At 51.0% G+C, this 27,724-nt stretch overlaps 4 protein-coding genes across 11 annotated transcripts in view; 3 read left to right on the top strand and 1 right to left on the bottom strand.

Moving 5' to 3' along the window:
• The window catches only part of LOC122681793, a 29,790-nt gene extending 16,769 nt beyond the window's left edge, over positions 1-13,021 (bottom strand). For 2 of the 7 annotated variants that reach the window (XR_006337108.1, XR_006337109.1), the window contains exons 1-2: positions 12,387-13,021; positions 10,635-10,819 (exon numbers count right to left, since the gene is read on the bottom strand). Coding sequence is in view for 4 of the 7 variants with exons in the window: in XM_043884231.1 (XP_043740166.1) it covers positions 2,905-3,845; positions 4,175-4,256; positions 10,635-10,637 (1,026 nt within the window). In the remaining 3 variants the exon portion in view is untranslated. Of the gene's footprint in view, positions 1-2,882; positions 10,820-12,386 lie in introns of those variants that run through there. The other 5 variants (XM_043884234.1, XM_043884231.1, XM_043884232.1 and 2 more) reach the window with 5 other exon arrangements.
• LOC122681795 (neuroendocrine secretory protein 55) overlaps positions 2,122-27,724 on the top strand; it is a 59,393-nt gene continuing 33,790 nt past the window's right edge. For both annotated transcript variants that reach the window (XM_043884237.1, XM_043884235.1), the window contains exon 1: positions 2,122-2,889. In XM_043884237.1, coding sequence (XP_043740172.1) covers positions 2,122-2,847 — 726 coding nt within the window. In that variant the 3' untranslated portion in view covers positions 2,848-2,889. The remainder of the gene's footprint in view (positions 2,890-27,724) is intronic.
• Positions 2,760-27,724, top strand: part of LOC122681791 (guanine nucleotide-binding protein G(s) subunit alpha isoforms short) — a 65,923-nt gene continuing 40,958 nt past the window's right edge. The window contains exon 1 of the mRNA XM_043884229.1: positions 2,760-2,889. Coding sequence (XP_043740164.1) covers positions 2,847-2,889 — 43 coding nt within the window. The 5' untranslated portion in view covers positions 2,760-2,846. The remainder of the gene's footprint in view (positions 2,890-27,724) is intronic.
• On the top strand, positions 14,922-18,373 carry LOC122681790 (guanine nucleotide-binding protein G(s) subunit alpha isoforms XLas-like). Its single transcript, XM_043884224.1, has 2 exons — positions 14,922-17,093; positions 17,358-18,373. Exons 1-2 carry the CDS (start codon positions 15,149-15,151, stop codon positions 17,441-17,443), a joined length of 2,031 nt encoding a protein of 676 aa, XP_043740159.1. The 5' UTR covers positions 14,922-15,148; the 3' UTR covers positions 17,444-18,373.

Genomic DNA, 27,724 nt, shown 5'->3' with positions numbered 1-27,724 from the left:
CACCATGCTGAGGAACCGCTGTGGATGCAGGGCACTCTACTGTGGACTACCGCAGAAGGTAAAGCAGAATCACCTCACAGAATCACCCTCACCTGAGGGTCCCATGGTTAAGAATCCGCCTGCCAATGTAGGGGATGCGGGTTCAGTCCCTGGTTCGGGAAGATCCCACGTGGCATGGAGGAACTAAGCCCATGTGCCACAACTACTGAACAATAGAAGCTACCGCGACGAGAAGCCCCTGCTTCCCACAACCAGAGAAAGTCCAAGTGCAGGAATAAAGACCCAGCAGAGCCATAAAGAAAGAAAGGAAAGAAAAAGAATCACCTCATGGACTCTTCAAGTCTCCGCCACATTGACTCAAAGACAAGAAAAGCCACCTGTGCCACCTGGAAGCTTGTTGGTACTTGCACAGACTTGAGGAAGATGGTTTTGCTGAGTCGTACCGCTGGTGGACCTGTCACTAGGGCAAAAGGGATGCTCCATATTTGAACAAGGTGGGCAGAAGCAGCAGTCAGGTTGCAACTGGAACCCCCGAGCTTCCAAAGCACCACCCTTTCCTGAGCAAGGACCACTCCAGGAGAACATGGAGCTCTTTTGATTTTCCAGGGCCAAGAGATGGTCTCATCTCCTTTGGGGTTCAATGATATGGCCTAGGGGGTCTAGCTGTCCTCTAGCCTTAATACTCTGGTTGACCTAATAAATTTTCTCACATAGAATGCACACTGGATTAAACAATGCTGATGGGTAAGGAGTGGGTCCTGAGTGGTTTAATGCTCTAATTAACCTAAGGTTAGTCCTAAAGATTCTCTCCTTAATATAAGATTGCCTTTCCTTTCCTCCTCTTCTTACTCTACCACCCTCAGCACCTAGAACAGAGGTTGGCAAGAGCTAGGCATTCAATATTTGTTGAATGACCGCACTTTTTTGTTGAAAACGTGTGAAAAGAGCTGTGAACGGTACCCGGCGGTTTCCTTGCTAGCCGGACGCCCTGCAGCGCCCTCCAGGGACGGCGAACTGGTTTGCACGTACTGAACATCAGCACAGATCTTCCCTGAGGGATGTTCTGGGCAAAGAGACACTTTAAGCTCGCGACCTCATCTAGAGCTCAGGGTGGCCCACCAATGGGTTTGGGGAAGTGTAAAGCATCACCTCGTCTGTCTGTGAGCGTCCTTCTTAGAGAAGATGCTTATCTAACCATTCCGTAATTAATTAGTCGCTTCAGATCGCATTGGGGAGGGGACTGGAAACGTCTAATTACAGTTTCTAGACCAGATCTGTCAAAGTTGTCTCACGATTAATGATAGCCTGAGATTACCCTTTTCCAACTATAATATTAAGCCCTTGGAAAATGCCCTGGATAGTTAATAGTGTCGTACAAACGCTCATTCCTCCAGAATACCTGCAAATTTTTTAGCTGCTTCAGGCTTTGTTGAATTTATCAATAACCCGAGAGAAGCTGGGGAGGGGTCCGGACCCCATGGAGAACCCATGCCCCGCTGCGCAAACACTCTAACCTGTGGCTCGCTGGCTGGCTCGCTCGCTTGCTCCATGGCACCCGCCTGGTCCCCCAGCCGCTCGAGACGTCCAAAACCTTTCAAACAAGGTTCCCTCCTGCCACCTGCCGGTCCACTAGGGTCTGAGCCTCGGCTCCGCGCCACCGCGCAGCGCGCGAGGAGCCGCCCCCGCCTCCCTACTGCACATGCCCGGCAGAAGTCCGGGCGCGCAACTTTGCAGAACCTCTCAGCCCCGTCTGTCTTCGCCTCAGTCTCCTCTTTCCTCTCCCAGGCGAGAGGACCAGCGGAGGCACCTCTCCGGAGTCTTAGGCTGCAGAGTCTAAGACTTAGAGAGAGGGGCCCCAGAGGAGACGGACTTTGCCACTCTTTTTTCCCATCCCTTCTTTCTGCCCAGAGAGGCAAGCAGAGGCGCGGAGCTTTAGAAAGTTGAGTGGTCAGGAAGGTAGGTGCTTCCCTTTTTCCCCTCGAGTCGAGGTGGGGCTGGGACCACTGGACCCAGCTTCTTCCCTCGCGAGGAGCACCTTTTTCGGCTCTAGCGGCTGATGCGCTTCGGAGCTGCTCTCTGCAGAGCCAGAGGGTGGGTCGGATTCGCCGAGTGTGCGTGAGGATGGATCGTAGATCCCGACTTCAGCCAGGGCGCCGAGCTCGCCACAATTACAACGATCTGTGCCCACCCATAGGCCGCCGGGCAGCCACCGCGCTCCTCTGGCTCTCCTGCTCCATCGCGCTCCTCCGCGCCCTTGCCACCTCCAGCACCCGCGCCCAGCAGCGCGCGGCTGCCCAGCGCCGGAGCTTCCTAAACGCCCACCACCGCACTCCCGCCCAGGTATTTCCCGAGCCCCCTGAATCTGACCACGAGGACATAGACCTCGAGCCCTCCCTCCCCGAGTGCCCAGAGTACCAGGAAGAAGAGTTCGACTACGAATCCGAGACCGAGTCCGAGTCTGAAATCGAGTCCGAGACCGAATTCGAGACCGAGTCTGACACCGCCCCCACCACTGAGCCGGAGACCGAGCCCGAGGACGAGCCGGGCCCCGTGGTGCCCAGGCGCCCCACCTTCCACCAATCTCTCACCGAGCGCCTCAGCGCCCTGAGGCTGCGGAGCCCCGACGCCTCCCCGGCTCGTGCGCCGCCCAGCACTCAGGAGTCTGAGAGCCCCCGACAAGGGGAGGAGCCCGAGGACAAGGATCCGAGGGACCCCGAAGAGTCTGAGGAGCCAAAGGAGGAGGAGAAGCAGCAGCAGCGCCGCTGCAAGCCGAAGAAGCCCACCCGCCGCGACCCATCCCCGGAGTCCCCTTCCAAAAGGGGGCCCATCCCCATCCGGCGTCACTAATGGAAGACGCGCCCCAGATTCTCCTTGTGTTCTTTGACCCAGGTTAGTTGCCCACCGCTAAACTGGGGAGTCTGGGGTCGGTGCAGGACCGGCGGGAGGAAAGCAGGGAGGAGAGGGGCAGGTTAGAGGGAAAGCGGGAAGAGAGCGGGTTCGGTGAGCCAGCCTGGGAGGGCCAGGGGCACAGGGTCCAACTGGGAAGGGCTCCCCAGATCTCCCCCAGGGCGCCCAGGTGGCCAAACGCTTGTTGGACAGTGGGGCGTCTTTGCGCCCCTCTGGAAACAGCCAGAGGTCTCCAAGTTGGTGTCCAGGACGCGCGACTGAATCCCGGGCGCACCCCAGGTTCCAAGCTGCACAACCAGAAGGCACGGGTAAGTCACTTATTTTACGTGCTTTTTTCCCTCCTAAGGAACTAGTCTCAAGCCAGTTGGCCTTGGCGGGTGCCAAAAACGTGGTTCGGAAGTGCTCGCGCCAACTTTCGGAAAGCTGAGCCGCCGCGCTGTAGCGACACTGTTGCAATGTGCGAAAAGTAACCAGGCTGGGATTGGGTGAGAACTCCGGAGACTTGCCCGCTCCCAGAAAGTCTCGCGCGCGCGCGGCCCTTAAGGCACTTGGAGCCTGGAGCCCAGGACCCGTCGCTGCCAATTTGGAGCCGCGGGACCTCGGCACCAGTGCCCCTCGCGGCTGTGCGCCAGTCCTGGCCGCCACTGCCCGTCCCCGGGCGCTCGCGGGGCCAGAGACCGCTACAAAGAGCGTGCGCACCTGCCTGCGCGCCTCGTAGCCGACCTCCCCGAGCCAGCCGGCGGTTCCCCACGAATCACCTGTGCTTGGAGGGCAGGCAGAGGAGGTACGGGAGTTTCGGGAGGTGCCCGACGGACTACCAGGGTTGGGGGCGCAGACGTGGTCGTGTCGCGGCATCGCCAACCTTTTGGCGCAGCTGGTCTGATGGTGACGCTGGGTACATCTTGGCTGGAGAGGTCCCGGGCTTTTTGCGCAGCTGCCTGGGGATGTTAGATAGTAGCTAAAAGGTCAGCGAGGTGGTCGCGAGCGAAAAGGTAAAGCGGAACAAGAAACAGGCTGGAGACGGAGTCGCGCCTATCATCAGGGAACCCCACAACGCACCCCCAAAGAGCGCATAGCCAAAGAGCGCATTCCGACAGAGCGCAGCACCCGCCGAGCTGGGGAAAGGTGTAGGAGCCGCCGCAAATCCCCGGGCGATTAGTTGAGAGAAGGAAGGGGCCTGAGGCTCCGGCAGCCTCGGGGAGGGGAGGGCAGGCGGCGCGCACCGGCCATTTTTGGCTCGGGTGGGGCTAAGTTTGGAATCTGTAACCTGAAGGCAAAGCTGGAGCACAGAAACAGCCGCAATCCGGTAACGCATCTTCGGTGCGTAAAGTGTGCCTCTCTCGCCAATCCTGGGGGGAAAGACTGGTTAGTGAAAATGTATTTACAAAACCTCCCCCGATTTGGAAACTGATCTTTTCTTGTTGCGCGGGCGTCTCGTTTGGTGCCGGTTTGAGCTATTCTGATGAGAAGGATTTGGGGGGAAAGTGAGTAGTTTGGAGACTTGAAAAGGCGGGTCGGGTTCTTAGACTCCTAAAATAAGGTTTCGGTCTATATTCAGAACATATTTTAAGGGGTCTTCCTTCCAGGTCTCCGCCCGGGGGAAGGCATCGCGCCGCACCAAAACAGCTCTGGTGGGCTGCGGCGCTGACTAATGGCTCTTGGATGCTGTTCTGGTCTTAACTAGTAAATAGCGGCGAGGGGGCTACCCTGGGCAGCGGGGGAAGTGTCCAGAAGTCTGGAGGCTGCCAAGGACTTGGAGGCGGGTCCCGCGTGCCCTGTCTTTGGCTTGAAAGCGTTAAACTGCCTAAGTGAAATGGGGCTCCCCAAAGCTGACATTTCTACTTAGTGTAAAAACGGCGGCGCAGTGTTCCTATCCGAAGCATTGAAAGTGCTGGCTTTTTCTCTGGTGATGTCTTGGCAGCCTGAGCTCACCCAGTAAAAGGTCTCTGGTGAATAGGCGACTGCGGTCAGGATGCCGTGGCTTTTCAGTGTGGGGGCTGCCCTCCCAGGTTGGAGAGTCTAGGGGGACTGTTTTCCTGCAGAGCTGGGTTTTGCATTAGAGAAACTAGCATGTTGCTTTAGCATATACAAGTTGAAAAAAAAGTCCTCAGTGCAACGCCCACACCTGTCACCCCAGTCTCGGGCTGTTTTTTAAACAGAAGCCTGCGCGGGAGAGGGCGGCTTTCTTAATTGTAGGCATTATGCCAGGTTAGCTGGGGGGCGGAGGCAGGGTCCCCCCTTCCAGGAACGCACCTCTTTCAGACACTCCTCCATGAACTACCTGATTGAGAAAACCTGTTACCCTCCCCCACTCAGTTCCCTTCCCCCACCCCCTCCCTCCTTCCATCCTGATTCCAGGGTGGAAGAGTCATTAGGAACAATCGGAACACCTGAGGAACTTACCAAAGCCCTGTGATGAGGACCCCCACCCCACGGAGAGGGGCTTTTGCTATACACACAATTTAAAAAGCCCTCTTTCTACCTAAGGCACTGGTGTTTAGCTGCCTTTCTCTCCTAGAAGCGTTTCTGGCAAGTTCTCCAAGCATTCCCCACTCTCTAGTCTCCCAACTAGCCCTTTGTCTTGCCCTGCTGCATCGAGGCATTAGCATTTGAATGGCCTTATTTGCCCTTGCAATTTAGGAAATTGGCTCCCCAAAAGCAGCCCTTAAGAGTTGACCACAGGGGTGAATTACCAGCCAGTTACACGGTTTCCATTGGAGAGGAAAAGAGGAAGAGGAGGGGAAAACTAGTCAAATAAAGCTGGTTAAATGGTCTTCTCCAATATTCAGGATTTTTTCTTTTGCTACATTAATCATTTGCTTAATAAAAATGTGCTTTTTCTTGGACAAAAGCGTTCTTTTAGCTGAACTTGAGTTGGGAAATTATGCATCAGTGTTCAAATACTGTGTGGTGTCAACAATCTGATGTAGGTTTACTTCTAAGGTTTGGCAAACAAAACATTTCAGAATTCGGGAATTGGGAATTTTAAAGTTTGGAATTGTTTTAAGATAATGTCTATTTAACGCACTAGAAACTTTTCCCCTGGAACTGCTATCACCCCTTTACTCTTTAGCCTCAGTTTTAGCAGCTGTGATAGAAGGTTTAATGAGGAAGAAAGCTGAAACTTCAGTGTTGTTAAGAAATAAGTTTTTAAAAAAATGCATAGATTTTACTCAGTTTTTCTATATTATCACTGCGCTTCATGTAAAGGGAGGCTACAGAGAGGAAACTGAGCAAAAATCTTGGTGGCTAGGAAAGTATGTCTCTTAACAGAAAGGTGACCAATTACAAACAAATCATTAGAATCAAATCAAGCTTCCAGAGTGATGTCATATGCCAACTCAAGGACTGCCCTTCCCTTAAAAATTGTCCAGCAAAGAGGCAATGAGATTCTCAAATTACATCTATAATCCCGTTTCAGAATGAGGGCTGGAATCCCTCATCCTGTTCTTCGGGTTTGCCATTAATGACGCTGTTTTCTAAATTCTGATGCCCCAGAGCTGGACAGCTGGGTCAAAGACCTCAGGCTCATCACCCAGCCCTGCCTGGGGTCAGGCCCAGCGGTGTCTGCCTCAGTTTCTTCATGTGGAACATGAGGGAGGTGAAGAGCAGGTCCTAGCATCCCTTTCTGCTCCCAGTACCTACAGAGTTGCCCAGAGTTGCCCAATTTGACTCAGATCAATGATTTTAATGTTAAAAGAGCCTCCCCCGCCAAAAAAAAAAAAAAGAAAGAAAGGTTGATAAAATAAAAACACCAGTTGTGAAGAAATCTTTCTGTTTTGTGTTTGTCTAATTTGATTTTCTCAAATCTGGTTTTGCATTGGGGGCAAAAATGGTGTAGAAGCAAGTCAAAAAAAAAATTCATACACAGGATTTAGAGAACTGAGGCAGACAGGTTAGGGAATTCCTAACCCCACCACAACCTCTTACTAACAAGGATGGGGGGTGAACGGCCTTCTGAAGAGCAGCTGTTACACTTAAGAGTTACTGTTTGTTTTAGGTGTGCTGTTTTCTCATCTGCCCTCCTTCATCACAGGGTCAGAAGATAGGCTCTTCAGGGTGGGGGCAGGCAGCCTGGAGATGCCCGCCGTTTGGGGAGAGAGCAGACAAATGCTCCCACCGTCAAACTGACCTCAAGTGCTGAGTATATGTTCTAGTAACACTTACAAGTGCCCTGATGAGGACTGACCCGAAAAACTGGCTCAGAGGCTGCAGCTAGTTAGGATAAACCAGTTTTCTTTCAACCTTTTCCCCCCTTCATTATCGCTTCCTCCCAGGAGCTTTTTCAGATATTTCTTTCTGAATTAGTCCTGACTCATGAAATGTGAATACCACAGATTCAGAGACACACCGTGTATCTGCCTCTCTACTGTGGGCTCTCGGAATAGCTAAGGTTTTTTTGCACTCCCCCCCAAACCAATCTTACCTCTCTTGCAAATGCATGAGATTTTTTTTTTTTTAAGTGTTTAAGAAAAACTAATGTATGTCAAGTTAAGTGATTTAACATCCCATTTTTGTTCTGTATTTTAACCTTTGGGGGGCTACATATTACAAGGCTATATATAAGATGAATTTTACTGATGTTTGTTTTCTTTAAATCTTGTGTTTTTTCCCCCAAGATCCCCGATACTGGTGCTAGTGAATTCACATGGCAGAGAAGCCCGAGTAAGCAGCCTAGTGACTTAGTTCTCCCAAGGCCAAGAGTGTGCAGTGCGGGGCCACTGTCACCTGTTGACAACACTCAGCCAGTAAAGGCAGGACATCTGAGAGGAGCTGGCACTGCGGCACCCCCACCTCCCCATTCCAGGGCATGCAGTGCTGTAATTCAGTGGGGGATTCGAGGACTACAAAAGGAAAGTGTGGGGGAAATCACAGGAAAAAGGAAAGACGGAGGGAGATGAGACACCTGAGAAGACAGGAGGCTAAGGTTTGGAGATGGGGGGTCACAAAACCTGTGTTAGGGCTGGAAAGAACAGGCTGAAGCAAGAGATTTGGGGAGGAGAAGGTTTAGAGGAGCCTCCATGGCAGTCTTCAACATCAGTTTAGTATCAGGAAGAGCATTTTTCACAGATGAGGGTGACAGTGGATTAGTCACCCTACAGTCACTGTCCCCCTGAGAGTCTCTTACAGGCCTGGCCCAGAAATTTCAATTTCATAGGTGCAGTCGAGCTGTCATATATATATACCTCAATTGCTTCAATCAAATGGGAAGATTTACAACCTAGGAAACCTTGCTTTATATGGTTTAAATCCTAAGTCCTAGATTCTGGTTCAGGGAGAGTCCCCAAATCTCAAACTTGAGGGGTATGAGGATCACAGAGTCCAAGACTGCCCCCACCCACCCCCACGCTGAAGAAGACAAATTTTTCCTCCCCCAGGCAAGAGCCGGCTTCTGAGTGCCCTGGCTTATGTTGCTGTCTCAATTAGATTTCATTAGGAGACTTTGCTCTGGGTAATTGAGATTGTGCACAAAGGTGAAATATACCATTCCCCTTACAAAGTCAAGCGGAATAAGTCATGCAGCCAAGAAGCCCCTGGGGGCCTGGAATTTCCACCAAGAATTACCGAAATTTCAAATAGAGCTTCCACTAAAGCCAAATTTCTCTTCTGGGATTTCCTCCCACCATCTCTGCCCCCAACTTTTGCCCCCTCTTAGTCCTCTTCCCAGGGTGGTGGTGTTCCTCTAATCTGGAATAGCCACTTCCTCCCCTGGAATTCTCAGCTGCACCATCAGCCAGCCTAGAGGAGGAATCCACAGCTCTGTCCAGGTGGCTGTAGAGAATGTCTGGACCCACCCTACAAGTGCAAGGTGGTCAGGTGCCAGCCTCGTGTCTGGCTGCAGAATGGGGTGGCCATTCCAAGATGAGGGCCACCAAGGACACCTAGTGAGCTGAACGAAGGGACTAGCTGAACGAAGAGGTCTGGATTCTTGGTGGGAACCCTTGGCCCCTGGGGCTTTTTAATCTGAGATCAAGTCTTTTCACATCTATGGCTGCCACTGTCTGTAATGTCAGCTCTGTGCCTGCTCCTAAGCCTCATCCATTGGAGGCATTTTCCCTGCACTTGGCATTTGCTGAAATAGCCTGGTCACGCAGACCCTTCTGCAGACAGCAGTAGGCTGCTGCTGCCTCCACCGGCTGAGGCTGGCAGAGGAGATGCTGGGAGGTAAAAGGATGGGCGCAGTGAGTCCTAATTGAACAGTAATTAATTGAACAGCATCAAAGTCTTATTGCTACTCACTCAGCACTCAGAAAACATTTGTCACTGGGAGGCTGAGAAACGTAATCGTCGCCTGAATTCTCTTCCCTTTGTCCTCTCATTTCTGCTTTTGCCTTTTCCTCACAACTGGTGAAAAGATTCTCCTTTTCCTCACCTGACAGTAACCCACTGCCAGCTAATGACACATGGGGGCTGCAGAGAAGGCTCTGCAAACTGCCCCCCTGCCAACCATCCCCCCACCTTCCGGGAGGAAATGCAACCACCAGGGGAAAAGCGATCGTTTTTTGTCCTAGTTTGTGCTCTCTTCTCTTTTGCCTACCTCCCCTCCCTCTCAAGGGACCCTCTTCCACTTTGCTTTCTCTTTATTGGATACAGGGATGAACTAAAACAGAAAGCTGATAGGCAGCTACTTACAGTCTGGATAGGCCATGTGCCTTTAGCAATGAGTAAGAACCTCCAGACGTAAGTACACTGACAGTCGTTCACTGATTATGACGTGTGCTGCCATGGAGGCGTCAATAGAGCAGAAGACGGAGTTGGGGCGGGGGGTGGGGGGGTTGGCAGGGAGTCATGTGGGGCCGCCAAGGAAGGGGGCCACGTCCCTGCAGGTAACACTGGTGCTGTTTAGAGTCAACAGTGAAAAAATACTGTCTTTCCATTTGGGGTTATTTCTTTACAAAAAGCCAGCTGATCACTCCCTGTGGCACCTGGCCTGTCAGGTCTGAACACACTGACTTCCTTAGAAGTGCAATGTTTAACTGAAACATGCGTAGTATTTCCCATCCTTTCTCAATGCATGAAGTGTAGAAACCCTGTTCTTTTTAAGTAGTTGAGGATACACAATTTTCAAGAAACCTCCACCTGGCTTCTGACAGCCCAGCCTTTTCTCCTCTCAGAGTACCATTTCACTGCAGACCCTAGGACAAGCCCTGCTGGGTGGGCACCAAACCCCAGCCTGCAGCTTCACCCCAGCTCAGTCTTTCTTCAGGCACCCTGCCTAGTCTCTGCCTTCCTCTTCTGGGTCACATGAACCCATTAACTAATGTTCCTTCCCACTTCGTGCTCATTTCTAGAAAATATTTACCTCTTCCCTGATAGAAATCCATCCAGAATTGGAAATCGATGCCTAAGGTAATACTTTGCGATTATAAATCATAATGGCAGATCTTAAAAACTGGGCCCCCTTGGAGAAGGAAATGGCAACCCACTCCAGTATTCTTGCCTGGAAAAATCCATGGACAGAGGAGTCAGGCGGGCTGAAGTCCATGGGATTACATGACTGAGCATGTGTGCACAAGGGTGGAGGGAGATGGGCTGGTAGCAATAAACTGGTAGAACTAAAAAAAAAACAAAAAAAAAACTGGGCCCTCTGGCCACCTCCATCCAGGTCAAGGCCACGTTTCTGTCTTGGCCAACAAGATCACCAGCCCTGAATGGGCTCGCCCGACAGTCCCACCAATCAGAGTGGCCCCCAGTTAGCCCCCCAGCTGATCACCCCCAGCTCTTACCATACTGGTTTCTTGGGCCCCTGTGGCAAGGCTCCCCAGCTGCCTTTCAGGTTAGCCACCTCTTCCAACATCTGGCTACCCTTCTGCCAGTCTCTCAAGTCCCACTTCTGATTTGTGGTGAAGCTTCAGCTCTGATCCCCACTCATCCAAGAGATTTGGGGTTTTCAGATCCTGGTAGCCAGTCACTACAGTGAAATAAACAAAGAGAGGACAAAAGGGGGGACACTGGAGTTAAATGCCGCAATCTCTTCTTCCTGATCCTCATTTATCTTTAAATTAAGGCAACTGCTACTTGAGTCTGAGGGTCCTTTCTCAGCCCATGGCAGGGGGGCGGTTTTGCCTCCCAGAGGAGGCTTGGCAACATTTAGAGACATTTTTAGTTGCTACAACAAAGGGGATGCTGCTGGTATCTAGTGGGTTGAGGCCAGGGATGCTCCTAGATGTCCTCCAGCGCCCAGGCCAGTCCCCACAGCACAGAGCTCCCTGGCCCCAGAAGGTAACCAGCACAGAGGCAGAGAAACGACCATCTAGATGAGCGATGCGAACCAATTCTTAAATTCTTCCCTCTGCCATGCTCCCACGCGGGAGCCCTTCCTAGGCCCACCACTCTTTCCTGTAATGTCCCCCCCTTTTTCTCTCCAGTGCTCCAAGTGTTTGAGAGCCTATCATCAAATTTATTTCTCCCCTTGAAGATTTTATCTGATCGAGTGATTTCATATCCTAATAAGGATTACTGTCACTTTGAACTTGGGGTCTTGTCTTGACTTTGGTCCTGTCCTCCTAAATAACAGGCTGAAAGAAATCTCCACCCAGACTGTACCTCCTTCCCCCCTCTGTCAGGTCCAAAACCAGACTGGCTAGGCACCATGCCAGCTTTTCTCCAGGTCCTCCCTGACTTCTCCATCCTAGGTGCCAGACTTGGGCTCCCCTGCCCCTTGCATGTTGCACCAGGGAGTTTCTGGAGGGTCCTCTGGGATCCCTCTGAGTCCCTCCCTCCAGCCTTCTTGCTTCCTTCACTGTGCCTGTTTCTCTCTTCCTAAAAGGTCAGGACCAGCCAGGTCCTCCTCTGTTCTCTTCATCAGGGCCATCCTCCACACTGCCTCAATCCTGCCCTAAAACTAGGCTCAAATCCTCACTTGCAGGATTTTTTTTAAAAAGTTCAATATCTGTTCCATTTCCTACCAAAGAAGCCTCCAAACTGCTTGCCCTGCTATTCCATGGCATCCTCAGAGAAACACTACCCAGTATTCCCTGCCTTTCTCTCCCACTGCTCCCCCCAGGCCCAGCCGTGTCACCTGATCTCTTTACCCAGCCATGTGCCATGTTTCTTACTATTCGATCTTTGTTCGTGGTAGGCCGACATCTCCCATCCCCCCACTTTTGCTCACAGCCTAGACATCCATCCCTCCGTGGAGGCCCATCTGTAACTCCATTTTCTCCAACAAGGTCCCCCACCCTGCCCCAGTTGAGGGGTCTTTTCTTTAATTTTTATGTTGCTTAGCCTCTAGGAGGGAGGATGCTGTCGGCCCGATCTTCATCCCATCGGTGCGTGTGCTCTCCTGGCAAATAATCCAGGTGCTAGACGCTCCTGGGGATGTAGAACAGACTCTCTGCACCCATTCCTTGTTGAATGGTGCTGTGGAAAAGAGCCTCGGTGACGTGGGCTGCGCGCGAGGCCTGGCGAGTGTAAACCGTCCCTTTAGGGGCCCCATCGCGGCCTCCTTGAGGCTCCAAACCGCGACGCCTACTGACCTTCCACTTCGGCAGGGCTCAGCATCCCCGCGACCTCAACTCCTTATCCATCTGGGGCTGATCCTCTGCATCGGGGCAGGGAGCCCCCTCTCTCCTCAGGGTCTTGGCCCTCTACCTGCAGGCCCTTTCGCCTCCTCCTCACCTCGCCCTGGCAGCGGATCCCTCTTAGGGGTTTACCCACCGCCATCAGTGAGAACGAGGGCTGCTCCCTGAGAGATCCCACCTCCCCTTTCAGCTTCGGTGACCTGGGGCGTCAGAAAGTGACCCCACAGTGCCCGCCGGCCTCGTGGCGGCCCAGGCCTGACCGCCATACGCCCGCCCACCAACCGCTCCAAACCACCCCAGCGGCACAACCTCTTAGGGCGTTCCAACGCGGCGCCCCCTATTGGACCTCCCACTCATATCCGGTTTCCGGTCTGGCGCCCCCCGTTCATTCGCTAGGCAGCCTTGATTGGCGTGACCCCAGCCCAATGGCTGACCCAGCGCTGGGGTCGGAGGGGAGTGAGTTGACTGTTGCGACCCAGTTGGCACATTCCGTGGATGCCCAAGAGGTTGAGCCGTTACGCGTGGGGGTAGTTGTCCAAAGTTTGAACCAAAGTTCGGTGTTGGTACTTGGAAGTGTGTTGACTCGAAGAGCTGAGATGATACGCCCTTGGGGGGGCTCCAAACGTTACCCGGGGTCCGACTTTGTCCGTTTTCCTCGGCGCAGCTCATCCGCATGAGTGGTGGTTTACGGGGGTAGTGATGCGCAGTGGCTCTGACCCCCTCGCTCTAAGAGGGATGTGTTAGGTTTAACGAGGTGGGAGTGTGTGTGCGTACGTGGTTCGCCTGCCTGCGGCTCGTAGATACAGCGATCCAGGCGATGCGATCTAAGTGATGCGCCCCACTTGCCGCAGCCCACCTTGCACGTACCCAGCCATCCGTCCCCACGCCCTAAGGCCAAGTGATCACCTCCTTCTTGCCCAGCTACCTTCCACCTAAAAGTGGCTTATGGGTCCATGTCACCCACTGGCGAGACAGATACGATGCCTGAGTCCCGGGTCTTACGTGATCCACACGCAGCAAATTTTTCTTGGGGCTCAAATCTCTACGCAACCCCCCAAATCTTGATCTGTGTGCAATCACATGTCAAGCCCACCCAGGTGGTGTTGGCACTTATCCCTGCGAGCTCTGAGCCCACCACGCGCTACAGCGATTGCGATGGGAGCTCAAGCCGGGCGACTGCCGGTTTTGTGGCCGGACTCAGTGCCGCCTCAGCGGGCTCAGGCATTGGAAAAGTAAAGCAGCTGCTCTGGGGGACCCGTAGCGAGACGAGAAGAACTTGAAGGGGGCTGGAGAGGGGCTAGAGGAGCTGACTGACCAACCCCGCGGCCGGTGCCCAAAGCGGGCAACAGCGCACCGCGGTCGCAAATGCCCGCACGGCACGGTGTGTATCTTTGGGATTCGGTGCGCAGGGGGTTTTTCCGTCTCCGAGACCACCTTAAACCGGCCATAAATCTCAACTGAAATTCCATTTAGCCCTTTCCCAGAACAGCAGGAACTCGGGCTTTCAGTCTGTGGGGTCCCTGTGTGCGTCCCGCAACCCCCAGTTCCGTGCCGCGGCAGCTACCGCTTGGAGGGTCTTGGTAGTAGATACCCAAGACCCTCTTGCCTCCCTTGTATTTGTCGTCGTCCCCATGAACGGGGAAGAACCCTGCCTGCGTCACCCTGGGCCACTGCAGAGACCCCAGAATGTGGTGGGGATGGGGGACACTGATGTGCTTTATAGGAGCCAGCCTCGGCAACCCGCAAACAAAAGCCGCAGGAGCGATGTAAAGTACCCACAACACATTTTAAAAACAAATTGCGTGCTCACACTCCTCAGCCCCTTTCCCCTCACCACCTGTCTGCTCCGCCGGTGGGCTCACGACCACCTGTCGCATCCCCGCGCGCTCCTGCACCCCCTTCGCACGCGCCCGAAGCCTTGCTCTCCAGACTCGGGACTTAGGATCTGAGGCTGCTCAGGGCTGGGGGCTGCGGCTCAGGGGTTCAGGGGTAATTTGGGGTTACGAAACACTCCTGCAGTCCCCCCCTCCCCCCGAGGAGAGTCTGTTGGGTCTGGGAGGGAGGGGTTCAGCTCCTGCGCTCCCGCAGCCCGGGGCCCACGTCTTGCGTCACGTGTCCTGCAACGCAGAAGAGCGCTCTCTCTGACCAGGGGAGAAGAGAGGAGAAACACTCCAAATCAGTCAGGGAGAGGACTGGAAGGAGCCAAAACATCCCTGCGAGGCCTGCGCGCATCAGCCCCCTTACCCAAAGTCTGGGGCTCCCGGAGCCTGGCGCCGGCTCCCGGAGCCATCTCTACACTGGACCTGCGTCCTCTGGTGGCAGAAAAAGAGCACTACGAGCGATTTTCGGACCGAATCGGCGCGCTCCTCTGATCCAAGCAGGCGGGGCTGGCCTGGGACTGAGCAAAAGAGAGAGGAGGGGACAAGTAAGGCCAAAGGGAGGGGAGGGGGCCAGGGGCAGCCTGAGGGCATAAAAAGTGACCAGAAAGGAGCCAAGACTCAACAAGCAAAAGTAGACCTGTTTTTGCCATGGTCTGGGGTTCGAGGCCTTGAACCCTTGAACCCCTAGACCTCACTAGGGTTGGAAAGTGAGGTAGGAGAACTTTCCAGCTGGTACTTTGATTTATTTTTTTTGAAAATAATTTTTTTCACCCTAGTTCGGTTGGGTGCTCCGTCTCACGGGGCCCCAAGTTTATTTTAAGAAGCCGCCACCGTGTTATGGGCGTGCGCAACTGCCTCGACGGCAATAATATGTCAGGACAACGCAATAACCCCCTTGAACTCGGGGAACAGCCCGAGCAACCACCTTTGGAGGCCCCAGGGGCAGCTGCCCCCGGTGCTGGGCCTGGCCCAGCCGAAGAGATGGAGACCCCACCGCCTCACAGCGAGCCCATCCCCATCGAGACTGAAGGCGAAGCCTGTGGACCCCCAGAGATCTCCAGACCCAACTTCCAGGACCTCAGCCAGGCCATCAAGGAAGCCGGGGCCCATGGAGGGTACAGCCCACCTCCCGAGGAAGCCATGCCCTTCGAGGTCGAGCAGGCCAGCTTGGGAAGCTTCTGGCCTACCCTGGAGCATCCTGGAGACACCACTGGGACCAGTGCAGGCCTTGAGGCCTTCAGCCCACCGGTCATGGAGCCCGGAGCCTCCCATGAGGCCATTCCAAGCCTGGGAAGCTACAGCCCTCCACCAGAAGAAGCTATGCCTTTTGAGTTTGAGCAGCCTGACCAGGGAGACAACCAACCTCCCTTGCAGGTCTCAGACCTTGCTCCAGGAGGCCCAGGTTCGGTGGTCTTCAGGGCTCCTCCCGAGGAGCCCAGAGCCATCAGACCTGCAAACGCAGGCATCAGAGGAGGATGCAGCCCTCCCCACGAGGAGGATCTGCCATTCGAGTTTGATGGAGCAGCCTTGGGGGACGACAGCCCACCCCCTGGGCTCCCCCGAGCTATCCCACAGATCGACGGCGGTGGGGGCAGCCAGATCACGACAGTCGCGGTCTCGAGTGCGATCCTCCTCGCTCCCGCCGCGAACGAGCCCCCCCTCTGGGTCCCCGGCATCATCGGCAGCCCATCTCGAGAGGCTGTCAGACCTCCTCCACACTTCGCGGGAGACAGCCCCCCGATGGAGGTCTCCAGACCCCCGCGCGAGGTTGGCAGCGCCCCCGTTGGGGTCGATGACGCTCCCGGCGACATGGACAGCCCCCCAGTCGCGCTTGACGATCTGCGCATCGAGGTCTCCAGAGCGCCCGTTGAGAGAGAGCAAGCAGAGGGAGAGAGACCCCCAGCTGAGGGAGAAGCAGCCGAGATGGAGGGAGGCTCAGCCACCACTGCCGCGGAGGGAGGCAAGGTCCCCGATCCCGGGGACGGAGCCCCTGCCGCCGCCACCGAGGCAGCACTGGCCGCTCCAGCCGCCGAGGCAGCCTCGGCTGCTCCAGACCCCCCAGCCGCTGGAGCAGCCCCTGCCGCTCCTGCCGCCCCAGCCGCTCCTGCCGCCCCAGCCGCTTCTGTCGCTGGGGCAGCCCCGGCCGCTCTTGTCACCAGGGGAGCCCCTGTTGGCCGAGCGGCTCCTGTCCCCCGGGCAGCCACTGTCCCCCGGGCAGCCACTGTCCCCCGGGCAGCCTCCGTTCCCCGGGCCACTCCTATCACCTGGGCAAACCCCGCCTCGGGAGCCCGACCCGAGATCAGTTTCCTTAGACCCCCAAGCCCAGAGATCCAGGCTGCCGATCCGCCTGTTCCGCAGCCTCCGCGCGCATCTGCCTGGCGGGGCAGGTCAGAGCCCAGCTGCTGTTACCTCTACAACGACCAGATATCGGTCAGCAGCGACAGCGGAGACGAATCCGACGATGGGACCTTCGGATGCCGCCGCTGGTTTTCGTCCAAGCGAAACCGCCGCCGCCGAAAGCCCCGGCGCAACTTGCTCCACAACTTCCTCGTCCGGGTCTTCGGAGGCTGCGTCTTTGGATCCGAGAGCCCCCAGTTCAGAGGCTCCTTCAGCCCCAAGGTCAAGAAGGTTGCCTTGGCGGAGAAGCGCAGACAAGACCGCAAGGAAAACGCGGGGAAGCATGGCCAGAAGTGGTCCGAGAAGAGACACAGCCAGCTCACCAACAAGCAACTCCAGAACAAGAAGATGGACAACTCGCATACGCACCGCATGCTGTTTCTAGGTAATGCGGCGGACTTTGCCCGTGGGGAGCAGGGCCACCCAGGAACCCCGGGAGCGGGTGGCAGGGCTGCCCGATGGGCCTCCGGGCCTGGCGGCGGGAGGGGGGTGTCTGGGCCGAGGCGGGAAGAACCTGCCAGAAAGTTCCAGCATGGGGCCCTAACTTTGCCCTGGGAGCGGGAGGGATCTTGGGTGGGCTTGGGTGGGGAAGTATGTGCCCTTTGGGGGATAAACATGGCGCGATACAACACTTGAGGGTCGTTTCCAGCTGGACAAACCAGCGCCAGCGATCGTAAGACCACGTCGCCGAGTCGTGGGGTGGGGGACGGCAAGAAAGGCGGGGGCTTCAGGTGAGCCAGGAACTGCGGGGCGGGGGGGTGGGGTGGGAGGGCGCTCGGGGGTCGCTCATGCTAGCTGGCTGGGGCCGTTGGTGGGTTGGGGGTTGATGGAGAACGTGCGTCCCTGCCTCGCCCGGCACGGCTTTCCCTTGTCGGACAGCTTGTTGTGGGTGTGCATCGGTGTCCACATTGTGTCCGCCTGTGCATGGTATCCTCAAGTGTTCTCCAACCCCCATCCCTGACACCCCCCATATTACCCGCCGACTGTGTAGTGGGGAATGGGCTGTCTTGTGTTTTGAGCCATTGCGCGGGCAAAAACTTTCCGTGTACACACACTCCGGCGGTACCTGTGTGCTGGCGCTGGCGCTCTGCAGCGGGCGGCGCGAAACTGGCGGCGCGAAAAGCCTGAGAAAGTAGCGGGAGATGCCCGGGGGGATATGGGGCCGCTAGCTGAGCTGGGGGCGGGGGCCGCCTCCGGGCGGCCTCCATAACCTATTTTCTGTCTGTCTTTCTCTCTTTTTTCCCCTTTGCGCTAAGCGTTTCCTCACTTCTTATTCGTTCGCCAAACCCTCCCGCCTTTACGGTTGAAAAACCAGACACGCAGGTATCTGGGGCGTCCGGGACTGTGCGCAAAAATTTGGTATTCTGCACACATTCGGCTTACCTGGTGGGGGATGAAGGGAGGAGGGGCAAAAAAGTCGTACTTAACCTTCTGCAGGCGAGTTCGGATCCCGAACCACACCGGGGCTGGTTCCAGGGGCTGGGCGTGGCTATGTTTAAAAACTATGAAATCATTTTTTTTTTTAATCTAGGGAAGAGCCTGAGGTAAGCCAATCCTTTACCCTTTTTCCGGATACAGTAGGAGGGGCTTGGTTCTAAGAGAGGGGTTATGCGTTGGGAGTGGAATGCCCATCTTGTGTTTGAAATGCAATTCAAATAAAACTTTTTAAAAAATGCTTCCAGTGTATTTTAAGTGTATGGATAAAATGTGAAAAAACTGTGAGACATGTAAATGTTTACATGTGAATTTTTTTCAAGCAGCTTTAGCTGGGGGCAGAGAGGCTCAAAGGTAAGACCCTCTGCATATGGGCTTGGGATACAAAAACATTGAAAGATCTGTTAATAATCCCATTGGGAGGATACCGTTGATGGCCCTGGCCTCCCCCCCCTCCTCCCCTCACCTATGCCACCTTCAGGGGTCCCTCCCCTTTCCAACAGCCTACTCCTCCCCCCAACAACAAGACCCTCTGCCGCATCTCCCCAGTCCTTCCCTGGCCCCACCCAGGCCCCCTCCCTCCTGCACCCTCCCCTAGATTTTCCATACCTCAAATCTGGGTCTTGATTCCTGTGCCACAGTTAATCAGAGCAGCAAATTAGCAGAGATCTGAATGTGTGGCTTAAAGGAAGATTTCAAAAGTGAAACTCCACAATCCTAATTTCTTTTTTTTTTTTTTTGCTTATTCTCTAAGCCCTCTCGAGGAATTTCAAGATTACAATTTTTCAGGCTGTGCTACATTTGTGAAATATTTTGTAATGTGCCATATAACTGTGTGCTATTGTGATGTGTGCTTTTCACGAGTCACAGTTTTAAATGTGATGGTCATTTTATTCGTGCCCACCTAGGGAAATAAGGACAGCATCATTGCCCTCAAAAACATCCAGGAGGGAGGTAGTTTTACACTTCAGATGCCCCAACTGCACTAAAGGCCCAGAGCCTCAAATGACAATGAGTTCTTCTCCTGCGGACACCTGATTTTGCCACAACAGCTCCATTTCAACATTCCAAACATACCACTGGGTGGCACACCTGTGATGGGGCAGACAGGTGAGCCAAGGTACAGTGTGCATCTGACACCTAATTGGCAGTGTCCTTCACATGCTGCAGCCTCAGTTGCCTTATTTGTAAAAATCTTGCAAGCAGATCTTTACTAAATTCTCCTTTGCTCCATGCCCAGAATCCCCTATTCTAGGGCTTTAGGGTGGGGAGCACCATCCACTTAAATCAAGACTGGAGGCTATTGCCATAGGTTATACAAACATCTACCCTGCAGCAAACAGTCCATGTCTGGGGCTGAGCCTTAAGAACATTACAAGTTTCCCTTGCTTACCCTTGTTTTGATGCAGGGGGGAAAATTCACCTTATAAAGAAGATTAGCTGGGGTCACCCTGCATCACCCTGGTCCTGCACCCAGGTCAAGCACCTTTGCATGCAGTGTAGTCCAGTGAGCCTTGGGCCCTGTCTTTCAGGAAAACCTGAATTCAAAAAGCCAGGTTGCCTGCTGTGTCAGTGTGGCTCGTTGAGCCAGGCTGCAATCTGATAAGATTTCGTTTTTGTTTTTGTTTTGTTTTTTACCAAAGTGACAAGAGAGGTACCCCACTAGATCTGAATGACTGATTGGGGAGGGGGAGAGAAGGCAGGGTGAAGACCCATGTACATCTAGGACAAACATTTTCACTAACATTTAAATCCTAACACATAAAACAAGACAGCCATACATGCCCACCCCTGAAAATGCAGACCAAATGACCATCTTTTGATAATTTGTGACATACAGATTCAACTGTTGCTTTAACAACACGTGTGCATTTCTGTGTATATACCTTCTCCATTTTTATTGCCCAAATAGCTTAACCACATCACAGAGAATCTTAAAAAGATAGATAAATAGTTAGATCATCGATAACATGACTGAAGTTCTATAATAGCTAAAAAAAGTGAAGCCCATTTCTTACTCAAAACTATCCAATGATAGATTTATTTCCATGTTTCTGTTGCCTTTCTGAGTAATTTCAGTGGCTTAAACATGTATTTTGGAAACCTAATTTGGGTGATTCCCTCATTTTCCTTTAAGAATTGAAGGGACTGCTAGGTTAGAATTTCTTAGTAGCTGCTACATTTATTAAAATTGTGCAGGAAAATGCTATATATAATAATGACTATTCTGCCATGACACTTTATTTATACAGTGCATCTCAATTAATTGTAAGATCATTTATGCCACCAAGTACAACAGTGAGGGCTTCATCTCATCCTGCTACAGTACCCCTTTCCTTTTTTCTTTTTCAGTTCAGCCCTTTTTTCCTTTTTTCAAAATGCTTCCACTGAGTCATTTGCTGCAGTGGGAAAGTCATGGCTTATCAAGCCAAAAATCTCTTCCTTGCCTTTTAAAATCCAATTTCCTACAGATTTTCCTTCAAATAAAACTGTTTTTCCATATAGCTATGTTAATTTTTATCATTTGCCTACATTACAAATACCATGGAAAACTGGTATTAAGCAAAAAAAATAAATAAGGTTTGTCACTTTTTTGTTTATTCCTCCCACCTCCTTACCTTCCCCACCCCCAGCTTGAAAGGAACAGCCTCACTGCCTTCAGAGTTATTAGTAACCTGTAATAGTAATGATTACACATAATGATAGCACATTCTTACTGTATTTTTAAAAGCCTTTAATCCAGTCACATTTGTCCTTTGCAACAGCCTTGGGCAATAAAAATGTGATGGGACCCCATTTCACAGGCAAATAAACCAAAAGCCTAGTGATTAAATGTCAGGTACTTTTGCTCAACTCTGCAAGGTAAGTGAGGGAGTCATAAGTTTCTAATTCCCTGCTTGTCCCCAAAATGCGGTGATAGGCTATAAGGCATCATTTTGGAAGTGTGCTGTGTGTTCCCTAATCCCTTGTCAGATGACAGGTGTCCGACAGTCTTCTGCTTCCTGAATTATAGCCAGAACCAGACAGATCCCTGCTTATAAATGTCCACTGTGTGTCCGTGAAACGTGAGCCTCCCCATTTCTGGAATACCTGTCACTGTTCTGGTGGTATTTTGTTTCCACATTTGTTGTAACCCATCTGCCAACACCACAGCCTTAGTTTGTTTGTTGGACTTCTTTTTTTAAAAGCAGGTTTTCCTTAAAGTCTTTTAAAAATCCCCCAGAAGTATTCGTTAGTGAGGTCTAAAGTTTTTCTCTTTACTCAGGTTTCTACTAAAAAAAAAACACACACCAAAAAATACACCATCATCATCATTTAAAAATAGTTGCTTTTATACCTAGACCCCTCCATTTTTAGTGTTCCAGTGTAATAGACTTGTTTAGAATCTCCTGGCCTGGATCTAATGACCCTATTAAAATAACTCTTGCTCAATATTCTTCATAGTGATTATTTTTTAAAAAGTATTCCTTCCTTTTAGTCAGGGTTAATTCCTTCTTAGTGAGAGTCAGTGCATAATCTTAGAAATCAACTTTGAATTTTATGGAGGAAGGTTGATATAAAGCAAAAAAGAAAAAAAATCTTTTTTTTTTTTTTTTTTAGAAATCTTTTTTAGAGAAGGTAGCCTAATTGACTAGATTTTAAATTCTTCATATCAACCATGCATCTTTTTAGAGTCAATTTCCCTACCATATGAAACGTACCTCTCACCCCCAGCAGAACTGTGACCCTCCAAATCCCTCCCCATGAAGTGATTTTGGGGAGACGAATAGATTGCAAAGGCAATCTGTTCTCTACACTTCTTGGGTTCTTTAACCTGTGTCAGAGGTGGGGTTCATCCCAGCTCACCTTGTGCCTCTTGGCGTTCCTAATGGAATGTGAAATTAACATGCCCATTGTCCATTTCAAAATCTGATTCCACTGAAAGTGTAGGGATTTTCAAAATAGAAAGGGCAGGGCCAATTGATGTGACAGAGTCCCCACTAACAATGAAAAAAGTTAGTTGAGGAGGAAACTGCTAGCACGGGTCAGCCTAATTAACACTCTCCAGCCCTCGTGGCCCCCCAGGAAGAGGGACTCGGACTCTGACCCTGTTAACACCAACCTCAACAGGTTTCATTGAATTACACTGAAAGGGTCTTTGTTCCATCAGATTCCTGTTCTGGCCCTTGGTCACACGGGGCATAAGGTGGTGAAAGTCGGGCCGGGGTCTCTCTCTTTGGGATTCCTCTAAAGGGTCAACTAGTCCAAGTGGTCTTTATAAAACTGAGGAAGGCTAACGGGAAGCCCCAGATACAAACTGACTGTTGGCATAGGCCAAGGAGCCTCTGAAAAGGGAGGGGAGGGGTGTTTCCAGAAGAATCAGAGAAGGATGTGTCCTTTTCCTTCATTGTCTAAAATGGGCATCAGATACTAAAAACTGAGAGGAGCCTTTAACTAAGGGTTTGGCACGTATTAAGTGTCCAATAAATGGCAGCCATTATTTTTAGGAGTCTACTTGTCTTCCTGGATTTTTCTCTCCTTGGTCCAAGTGAGGGTTTTTATTTGCTTGTTTGTTTCCTATTTTCTTGGCATGTGGGATCTTAGTTCCCCTACCAGGGATCGAATCCACACCCCTTGCATTGGCAACGCAGAGTCTTAACCACTGAACCACCAGGGAAGTCACTGGTTGTTTTCTTTGTTTACAGTATTCCCTGTGAGACTTACAAATTCTAAAAATCCTAGGCACCCATCCTGTCTTTCCATCTCAACATTTCCGAATACACTCTTTATACAGGTTTTATAAACAAGAGTCAACCCAAGCAGTAGACCGACACATTGCCACATTTATGATGGTGTGGAGTCACTGGTAGGTGAGTGACAAGATGAGGTGGGAGCTTGTTTTTCACCTGTCCTGAAAAAGCGTTACCTACCCCCCTCTCGGATCCCTCGCTGCCCGCCCCCCCACCCGCCACCTCCTCCTCTTTATTAGCCCTTATCTATAAATCAAATCAATACTGTGGTTGAGCCCGGGGTCCTGAGCACTGATTGCTCTGTGCTTATTACACACACCAAAAAAAAAAAGATTGTCTCTAGTTTTCCTTCCGACAGCCAGATGGAGAAGAAGGCCAGCCACTGGGAATGGAAGATGAGAAGACCCTCCAAGAATGAGGTAGGGAACAACACATTTGACTTTTCCTGGTTGTTGATGACATGCTCAGTTGAGACATGAGACGCTCTGGTCTCTGACAGACAGCAAACCCTTGAGAGGTGCAGCCCCCTCCAATCAGAATTCCTGGAGTAGTTTCACCCAGGCAGCAACTGGGGGCTGTAACAGAGGACAGTAGGTGATTGATCTCTGACAGAGCAGTGAATGTTGAGGGAGCATGTGCTGCCATCCTGCCTTAGAGGAAGAATGCGCTGCAGGGTAATTTGTTAAACCTCAGGAGAATTCTCAAGCCTTTTGACTCGTGGAGTTCTGCCCACAGAACTTGAACATGAGATCTTACTGAACGTTTCTTAATGATTCAAATTGGGGCGAGGAGGGAGGTATAAAGGCATAAATTGTTATCGGATTCCAAATTTATTATGAGTCAGTCAATGTTTCTGAAGTTGTCACACACACTCGGTGTGTAGGACAGAATGAGTACCTTAAACTTCCCTTAATGAGTTGATAATGGGAAGGGAAATCTTGTACCCACTTTTGAAGGCGTGGCACAGACAAGCTTTCCCAACCTCCATATCAGCACACAGAGCCAGTTCTTCCAAGGGAAAAAGAACTCGATTTATCCAGCTCTCACCTCCCTCCTTCGATCAAAAGACCAGAGCACCTCACTTCTCTTTCCTCTCTGAGCTGTTTTGCCTTGCCGCAAACTGATTGCTAATTTGCAAATGACTGTGATGAGATATATATTTTTACAGGGAACCTCCATTCAGGTAAGGTTATAGCTGTGGGGGTTTTTAAAAGAAACAGTAATTCCTGTGATGAGGCACACAGACTAAAAGCAGACACTGTAATGTAGTCCACGGCCAAGAAAGGCTGCTTGCCAGGGCTCTGCTGAAGGGTACAGGAAGCAGGTCCTGCGTCTGAGCAAGTCTGCGTCCAGGCCCCACTGACCTGGGGGACCACAGGCCTGGGCCTCAGTCCCTTTAGCCATACAAGTAGCTAACTGGTCCATCTGAAAAAGAAAACAAACCACCCTGTTGAAATAGGCCGTGTCACTTATGAGGTACATGGCTACTGAAATTGCTGGGGCACATGGACACTCCCTTTTAAATAGATGCTGCTTGTTTATCTGTGGTTCCTTAAGGAAGCTCCTAAGTTTTTTTGGCCTTTGTAGTTTCTGAAGTTATAGAAAGTGTCGGTGTTAATTCTCAATCACTGTTCTCTGGAGAGGTCCAGGAGGCCCACAGTCTACTTCATTAACTTATTCATAAAATCATATATGTCATTCAGGGGTCCTTCCACCCACTGCCCACCCCTAAGTATGAATTATTTTTTTACTGACTGAATCTAGAAGGGCCAAGAGATGGTGAGAGTGAGTTGATATTTCAGGTGACCACTAGATGGTGAGGCGGTACAGGCAAAAGAAAGGTGTCACATCTGTACTGACAGTGAGAGGAGAAGGGGAGAGCCAGCCAAGACAGAGGAGGGTCCCTCTCCCCTGCAGCCCTACTCCAGGACCAAGCCCAGGTTTTGGTCAAAACCCCTATGGTTGGTAAGGCCCTGGAGCTTTGGTCAAACCTAGTCTCTTATACTTAAACTGTGACTTCTCCCTGCTGTCTCTCTGCTGGGATTTTAGCATTCTCAGGGGGCTTCGTATAACAGAGGGGTCCTCCATAGGCAGACCACTGACATGTTGCCATGGAGACCAACCTGTGCAATGTAGGATGTGTGGGAGCATCTCTAACCTCTGCCTACTGGATGCCAGTAACACACACATACACACAATACACATACACAAAAATACACATACGTGTACACACACACAATACACATGCACACATACACATACAGACACACAAATGTACACACATACACACAAACATATACATAACATGCATATACACATACACACAAACACATATACACAAACGTGCACACATACAAACATGTACACATACACTTGCATACATATACACAAAACACAAATATACACACAATATACATGCACACAAGTGTACACAGATACACACAAACATACATACATGCATACACACATATACACAAACATGCACACATACATACATATACACTTTTACAGACACAAACACACATACACAGACACATACATGCACACACACACACCCCACCCACCACCACCACCACATACACACAGTTTGACAACTAGAACTGCCTCCAGTCATTGCCAAGTGTCCCCTGGAAGGAGGGGAGCAGAAATCACCCCCAGCTGAGAGCCACTGCCCTCACAGCAACATCAAATCCTAGGAAAGGCCAGGCTCATACAGATCATAACCTGACCACCTTAAAAAGAAAACTATTATCATCAGAGAAAAAGTTGCTAACTTCAGTTACTAGTAACCACTCAGAAATGTTAATTCCAGCCTTGGTGATCCTACATTCTTGGGTAGAACTGATTTCCAAAATCTCTGAGAAGAAGGTGACCTCCAGAGTTTCACTAGATGACCCTAAATGGAAGAGAAAAGGAAATTATTCCAGGGAAGGAAATAATGAATTGGTCTAAGATTGCTGATTACACAATCTTAGTAATTACTAATCAATAGTAGATCAGGGCGTAAATAGGTTTTAACCCTTCAGTGATCTCTTCTACCACTTAGGGGTTCTTTAGGGGCTTCTGTCTGAAGCAGGCAGGGGAGGGGATTCTCCCTATCTGATGTGCATAAATTGGTTCACTCTGCATCAGAGAGGAGTATGGTCAGGATAGTAAGGACTGGCACTCAGATGGCTGCTGGTCACACAACAGCTCTAGGTGGCTGGCGCCCCACCTGTGTGTGTCCCACAAAAAAACACACAAACGGAGCCTGTGATTGGTAATGTGTGCATTGCAACCATAGGGTGCAGACCCTGCTAGCTGGGTCATTGTAGTCCTAGCCCCATGGGGAACCAGCCCACTGCATGGGGGTGACCCCTAACTGTTAGGACTTGAGATTTCAAGACAGGAAGTTGTAGGGGTGGTAGGGGACAATGGAAGAAATGCCTCTGAATGACTGTTACTGATGAAGGTAAAATAAGATCTTTTAGAAATAAGACATACTTGTGCCAACAGAAGTGAGAACCCAAGGACGTTTCCTGTTCAAGAGTTGCACTTGGTTTTTGGTAAGATGGTGGATGCACCCACCCGTCCATACCCCCAGTGCTAGGGCAGATTCTATAACCAATATCTTGGAATAGTCATAACAGGACTAAGTAATTTTTAAAATTTTTTACAGATTATTTTTTTACTCAAGTATAGTTGAGTAAGTCATTTTATTTTTAAATAGTGGTCTAGCACCTCCCAGCTTGCACCTAACCGCCCAAGTAACCCTTACAGAAGGAGACTTTTTGCTTCTTTATTATATTTTGAGCCTAAAACACTTACATGTTTGCCCCCTTCTGGTCTTCCAATACAGCTATTACAGATTTATTTGAGATTTATTATTTTTTAAGAATTTTTTTTTTCATTTTCCTTAGCAAACTTGGAATTTGGGGCCCTTAAGTTAATTGCAAAGTCTAGAAGGAAAAAGAAAAAGCCTCCTCTCCATTCTACACACCTATGAGAACTTAGATTTTTGCTTTTACTATTAAGATTACTTTAGGATAAAGGGTGAAAACTGGTTGGTAGTTTAATAAATTACCTACTGGGCATTTTTTTTTTTTAATAGGTTCCAAGTTTAGTTAAGCAAAGTGCCCTCTAACTAAGATCTGCTTATTGCAGAATCCTCGAAACTACCCAAGGCATGTTTTTTTTTTTCTGAATGTTGATTTTGACTTTTTGCCTGGGACCAAGTGCAACATCTTTCCAAGGAAATGCTTAGAAGGCTCCGGGCAGAACCCAAAACAAATGCCAGACGTTAGGGGAAAAATTTTTAAAGTTGGATTGTCATAAAACTAATAGCTGTTTATAATTCCACACTTAGGTGATTTCATTTCTTCCTTTTTAGCTGCTAAAAGGGAAGCATAGTAAGATCATTTTGTTTTGCAAACAAATGGCTGGTTTTAAGATGGACACTTGACGGAGGGTTCTCTTTTCCAGCTGGAGGGTTTCCTGATTTCAGAGGGCTCTCGGGATCTTTATCCTTGGGAGGTTTGGTCCGGGGTGGACTTGTGATGTTCATCCTTTGCCATGCTCCCAAGTTACCCGGATTGTGGAGGGGGTGGGCAGAGAAGGCCTGGCTTCTCTGGAGGGTCCCAGGATCATGGAAAGAGTGCACTGGGTGAACATGAGCAGGCTCTCATTTCCAGAACCTTGGTTGATTCCACTGCTCTATTCAAGGATTCCATGAATTTTCCAAGTGATAGCCAGGAAAGGCTGAAACTTGATTCTTAAGGTACCGACAAGGCTTCTTGTCCTGAAGACTCGGCCATGGTCAAGGGGGATGCTTAAACTTGGTGGGCGGTCCTAGAGAGCCAGGAGGTGTGGCTCT

The sequence above is a fragment of the Cervus elaphus genome, chromosome 23, assembly GCF_910594005.1.
Source record: "Cervus elaphus chromosome 23, mCerEla1.1, whole genome shotgun sequence".
Taxonomy (NCBI): Eukaryota; Metazoa; Chordata; class Mammalia; order Artiodactyla; family Cervidae; genus Cervus; species Cervus elaphus.
This window is presented reverse-complemented; position numbering and strand designations above follow the sequence as displayed.